Below are 6,311 nucleotides of genomic sequence, written 5' to 3'. Positions count from 1 at the left end.
ATGCTGTCGTGGATGTACAGCATGTACAATATGCTGGTTCTAAGGATCAAACCCCATCTGGAAAAGAGAGTCCTGGGCCACCAATACAGGTCACGCTAAGAGACTGAATGTCAAATGACTTGGCCAGAAATGGGCCATTGCCTACCCACTGCTGAAACAAGATGTCGGGTTGGAGAAGCCAAGAGAAAGGATTTGGCGGGGGGAAGGAGTCACCATGGTGATGAGCGCCCCCTGCTGCCTCTCAAGGGAGAGGCGAGGGTGCTTCCCCTTAACTCTGGGCAAGCAGGAGGGGTACCAGGTCCACTCTGAGAGCTTGACATTGCTGGCGTTTACAGGGACCACAAGACTGATGGGAGACTCTTTTATTTATTTATTTATTTTTGACCATGATGTGTCTTTATTGCTGGGAGGGTTTTTCTCTAGTTGTGGCGAGTGGGGACTATTCTCTAGTGGTATTGTGCAAGCTTCTCACTGTGGTAGCTTCTCTTGTTGCAGAGCAGGGGCTGCAGGGCACGCGGGCTTCAGAAGTTGCAGCATATGGGCTCTAGTTACAGCTCCCAGGCTCTAGTGCACAGGCTCAATAGTTGTGGCTCATGGGCTTAGTTGCTCCGTGGTATGTGGGATCTTCCAGAATCAGAGATTGAACCCCATGTCTCCTGTATTGGCAGGCAGATTCTTTATCATCGAGCCACCAGGGAAGCCCCTGATGGGAGACTCTTATTGCTCATGTACTACGAAGCGCCCAGCACCCCAGGTCTGGCACACAGCAGATGCCTGATCAAGATGTTGATGTGAGTTGGAGCCTATGGCTGGAAGGGCCTAAGGTGGCAGAGTTGGGATGAGACAGGGTGCATGGGTGGGAGCCAGGCTGCTGTAGGTGTAGGGCGAAGGGGCAACAACCATGGGCTCCAGGGAGAAAACCATCCTTGGGTCATCTCTGACCCATAGCACTTCCTGTGGGGAGAAGCCTTGGGCAGGAGGAGCCTGGAGACCACCACTCATGTAGGGGACAAGGGGGATATGGTAAGCTGTGGTCAGCAGGAGACTCAAGCATCTCTGGTGCTGAGGAGCTATGGCCAGAGCAATCAGTAAACAGGTCTCCTAGAAACCTGCAAGAGTGCCCCAAGAGAGAATGAGCCGGAAACTGCCTCCCAGAGGCCCCAGTGTGTGTGTGGGGGGGGGGGGTGGTGGTGGTGGTGGTGGTGGTGACAACTCTAGCTGACATGAAACACTGCGCCCTTTGCTTCCAAAACCTTTCTCCCCAACACAGTCAGCAGGGTCAAGAGAGAAGTCGTTGGGTCCTCCCACTCCTAGGCAGGTTCCAGCCAGGGTTCAGTTGGACAAAGGGAGAAGCTCCACCCTGGATAAGAGACTGCAGCTCTGTCAAGTCCCCAGGGCAGGATTGCACTCTCATCTGGTGACTTGCCTGGAAGTGCCTGGAAAAGCTCCAAGACTTGCCCAGGATTTCATGCAGAAGGAATAGGTCCCCAGCACAAACGTAATAAGGAGTGAGACCTTCTCCTTAGACCCTCCCTGGTTATCTGCCGGTGCAGCTCCAGGCCCTGCCATCAAGCCCCTGCTCCCACCCCACCCCCACTGCAGTGTTGCTGCGTTCAGTCGCTAAGTTGTGTCCAACTCTTTGTGACCCCATGGACGTAGCATGCCAGGCTTCCCTGTCCTTCACGATCTCCGGGAGTTTGCCCAAATTCCCGCCCATTGAGTTTGTGATGCCATTCAACCATCTCATCCTCTGCTGCCCGCTTCTCCTTTTGCCGTCAATCTTTCCCAGCATCAGAGTCTTTTCCAATGAGTTGACTGTTCACATCAGGTGGCAAAGTATTGGAGCAACAGTATTTCCAATGAGTCTTCAGGATTGATTTCCTTGAGGTTTGACTGGTTTGTTCTTCTTGCAGTCCAAGGGACTCTCAAGGGTCTTCTCCAGCACCACAATTTGAAAGCATCAATTCTTTGGTGCTCAGCCTTCTTCAGGGTCCAACTGTCATGTCTGTGACATGACTACTAGAAAAACCACAGCTTTGACTATATGGACTTCTGTTGGCAAAATGATGTCTATGCTTTTTAATATGCTACCTAGGTTTGTCATAGCTTTCTTTCCAAGGAGCAAGCGTCTTTTAATTTCTATTGCAGTGGGATAATCTCAAACTACATCTCCCAGGTTCCTTTCCTAAATGGCTCCTATCTTAGATTTGGCCAATGGGAGGCACTGGTGGGCGACTGGAGGGTGAGAGGCGGGGAGAAGCCAGGACTCTCTGCTCAGGCCCTGTCTCTAACAGTGACTCTGTCTCCTCCATGTTTCCAGATGACTCTAGATGCCCCAGCTCCTGGCTTTGGTAAGGCCACTTGCGGCCCCAGAGATGGTGGTGGCTTCTTGTAGTTGCTAAGCTTGGAATAGTATCCCTTTCCCCAAATTCTTCTTTTAATTTCTCTAACATCTTTATAACTAATTCCTCTGTATTAAGTACCTTGTATAGCCTGGCCTTTAAGTTTGGGTTTCTTGGTGGCTCAGATGGCAAAGAACCCGCCTGCAATGCAGGAGGCCTGGGTTCAATCCCTGGGTCAGGAAGATCCCTTGGAGAAGAGAATGGCAACCTACTCCAGTATTCTTGCCTGGAGAATTCCATGGACAGAGGAGCATGGCAAGCTACAGTCCATGGGGTCACAAAGAGTCAGACATGATGGAGAGACTAACATTTTCACTTTCATAGGATCACTAGATAGAGGGCTTGCTTTCCTGTTGGGTTGGCTGTCACCCACCTCTTGGAGTCTAGCTGGTGGAGCTGAGTTGGATGGTGGAATCCCCAGAGGATCCCCATGGTTGGGTGGTGGTGGTGCTCCTGCTCCCTGGCATGGGGAGCTGTTGGAGGGAATGAGTCAGGGGGACCCACTGGGTTTGGGGTGTGCAGGGGACACCCACGGAGGTGACACCCCGCTCCTGGTCTTGGCTCTCTCTCAAGGATAAGGAAGTCCTCCAAACTGCTCCCAGACAAGACTTGTAAGGGCCAGAAGAAATCTTCATGCCAGTTTTAGAGGCTGACCCTCTCTACAGAGTTAATGTTGTGGGCTACGCTAGCCTCGCCCTCAGCGTGGCCCATGTCTCAGAAATGTGTGGGAACCAGGTAATTTCCCAGTCTCCTGATCAGGAGGTGGGATTTTCCATCCCTCAAGGGTCACTTCCCAGTTCCTCACACAGTGCCTAGAAGCATCATCCTTACCATCCCTGGGGTTGGTGGTCAGAGCAGGGGGTCCCTTGTTTTGGGGCAGTGAGGGAAGAGAATAAAGTCCTGCCCACCCTGCCCCCCAGAAATACCCTGTGTGCTAGGGGCAAGGACTCCTAGGACTAGTGGAACGTTTTGGTCATTCAGGGCTGGTCCTGGTATTAGAAGCCCTGGCACTCAAAGTGGCAGCTAGAATGGGTGCTCAGATGTAAAATAAACTCCAGGGAAACCAGCCTTCGTGGCCCTTGGCCTGGGCCAGGCCCCCTCTGGGCCCCCACAGTGTCCTGGACAGTTTTCTGTCCCAGTCTCTGTTTACTCGTCTGCTACCAGGACTGGGGACTCAAGGAGGTCAGGGCAGGGCCAGGCTCACTCTGAGGAGGGTATGAAGAATGTTTAAGGATAAATGAGCAGATGAATAATAGAAGTAACAGCTAATATGCATGCGGAGCTTACTAAGTTACTTAGATACTTACATTATAAGTTTACATGCATGTATAATATATACTATATTGTTGTTTAGTTGCTCAGTCCTGAGGGACTGTATGCAACCCCATGGACTGGAGCCTGCCAGGGTCCTTCTGTCCATGGGACAAGAATACTGCAAGAATACTGGAGTGGGTTGCCATTTCCTCTCTAGCGGATCTTCCTGACCCAGGGATTGAACCTATGTCTCCTGCGTCTTCTGCATTGGCAGGTAGATTCTTTACCGCTGAGCCACCAGGGAAGTCCAATATATACTATAGTATGTTTACTCCATAACTTTCGATCTTCAGACTATCTTTTTGAGGTCAATGCAGAGATTCAGACTCAGGTGGTCCGACTCTAAAGTCTAAATGAGTGAATAATCTAGGACGCCCCTAGCTGAGTTCGTGTCAGTTTTGTGCGAGATTTCCCCAAAATTGTGCCACACTCCTCCACAAGAGTGGAGAGCCTGACGCGGGTAGGAGAGGTATGTGGACCCGGGCATGTCGACAGGCAAAGCCTCGGGGCACCACAAGCCTGGTAGGAGCCTGTCCCCCATAAGGGTTTCCCGCGCCACCTCTGGGAAGGTTGATTTTAATAGGAGGCTATGTTAGAACGAGGTTGCAGGGTCTCGGCGGACGGCGAGTGCCTGGCGCTGGAGGTCCGGACCCAGCGCGGGGGCGGGCAGACTCGGGTGAGAGTCCGGGCTGGGGTGCAGGGCGGCCGGCTGGGGGCGGGTGCAGGAGGGCAAGGAGGTGTGTCCGCGCCCGGTCCCGCCCCCCGGCCTGTCTCCGGCCGCGCACCGGCTTTCGCTTTCAGTCGGAGGCGCGGAGGCAGCGGAGCGGGACCCGAGGCGCAAGGGCGCGAGGGGTTGGCCAACCCGCCGGCACCTATGGCGCCCACCGCCTTCTGGGCCGCGCTGGCGGTCGGTCTGCAGTTCTGGGCCGCGGGCCGCGCGGTGCCCGCCCAGGTAGGTGACTCGCGCGGCCCCGCGGGGGGCGCCATCCCACCCACCTCCGGTTTGGCGCGCGTCCCCCGCCCCCGGGGCACCCTGACAGGGGAGCTGGACTCCGGGCCATGGAGACAGGATCAGACGCGCGCGCCTTTGGAGACCTTAAGGGGACCTCGGGTTTGGCACACGGGCGCCCGAGGTCCGAGGTCTGGAACTCTGGACACCGCGGTCGGGGGTCACACCGTGGTCCCTCCGTCAGCGCAGCCCAGGGCGTTGGTGGCCGGCCAGAAGAGGGCTCTGGACAGATCCCAGCCAGACTCTGGACCCCAGCTCCCGTTACCCCTGCGACCCCTGCCCTCCCCAGGGTGGCTTTGGGGTGAGGGTAGGCGGTGAACTGTACTGGGGCGCTGTCCCCACTGCAGATGCCCGGCACTTTCTTCAGAAGACTTCCTCCTCTTCTGGGCAGTGCTTTTCTTCTTTCTTGGAAATAGTGGGGCTGCGCCTCTAAAAGAATAGGGCAGGTGTGCAGTAAGTGCCTAATAAGGGAACATTCAGACTATGGGCTGTCTTCCGTGCCCTATACCCAGACCCCACTTCAGAGTCTGCCCTGTCTGGACTCTGGGGTGATGGGGAGGAAGATACTGTCCTAGAGTACCCCTGGTCTGACCTCCCTGAGGATCTGGGGACAAGGGTGAGGGAGGACTTCTGGGCTGGTTGTCAAGACTGACATGATCTCTAAGGGGCTCCAGGAAAATAGAGAGATCAGAGACCCCAGAGCTGTTATTCAGTACTGACTGCACTCACCAGACAGCAAGGGAGAGTGTGCAGAGGAGTGCTCCTCCTTTGCCCTTTGTGCCTGGTAAGACTGAATGGCCCCATTTTGCAGAGAAGGAAAACTGAGGCTCAACAAACTCCTTGTATTTCATGGAAGGGCATGGGAAGGTGCTCTTCCCTCAAAGAGGACATCTCTTCCTTTCCCTTCTTGGCAAGTGAGGAGGTGTGCCTTCATCCCTTCTCATGATCTTATGGATGGGTGTTTACTGACCCGTCTGGACATCTTGACCAGGGAGGAAAGTAGGAGGTGATATTGACTCATGTGAGGTGACTCACAGGCGAAGGATAAAGATATCTTAGAGTCCAGTTCTCCAGGGCAGAGGATGGAGGCTGTCAGATCAGAACTGACTCACTCACATTTGATGTGGGGGCGGGTTGCTGCCCCAGAGGTTGTTATGTAAACAGAGGAGGTCAGGAGAGTCCCAACTCTGAGACCTGAGTATGGATGCCCATGGCTGTGGTCCCCAGCCTGCCTGCAGGGTGCCAAGACTAGGGGCATTGTCTGCCTTGGCAAACCTGGGTCATGCGAGCTCCTGGGGGGGGGGTGGGGAGAGGTGTGGGGCTTCTCTTCCGGACAGCGGCCTCTCGTCCTGGAGTTGTTAGAGGGCTTTGCCTGAGTCTCTCGCTTCCCTCCCCTGTGACCAGCTCCCATATCAGCTTGTTCCCTCCTTCCCAGGATGGTCTCATCGCTGGGGCAACCATCCTCAAAGTAGAGCACCTCTCTTCTTGCCTGAGAAGCAAAAGGTGCCCAGTGACCAAGGCAGAAACTGCCCTCCCCTCCACCCCACCTGCTGCCCCCATGTCCCAGGCCAGAGTGAGTGAGGCAT

The 6,311-nt window shown here is 54.8% G+C and overlaps 1 protein-coding gene across 1 annotated transcript in view; it reads left to right on the top strand.

Moving 5' to 3' along the window:
• The first annotated feature begins 4,529 nt into the window (after positions 1-4,529).
• TNFRSF1B (TNF receptor superfamily member 1B) overlaps positions 4,530-6,311 on the top strand; it is a 35,175-nt gene continuing 33,393 nt past the window's right edge. The window contains exon 1 of the mRNA XM_061160359.1: positions 4,530-4,668. Within this exon, the coding sequence (XP_061016342.1) occupies positions 4,591-4,668 (78 nt within the window). The 5' untranslated portion in view covers positions 4,530-4,590. The remainder of the gene's footprint in view (positions 4,669-6,311) is intronic.

This window comes from Dama dama, chromosome 14, assembly GCF_033118175.1.
Source record: "Dama dama isolate Ldn47 chromosome 14, ASM3311817v1, whole genome shotgun sequence".
Classification (NCBI taxonomy): Eukaryota; Metazoa; Chordata; class Mammalia; order Artiodactyla; family Cervidae; genus Dama; species Dama dama.
The sequence above is the reverse complement of the archived record's forward strand: the minus strand, read 5'-3'. Positions and strand labels throughout refer to the sequence as shown.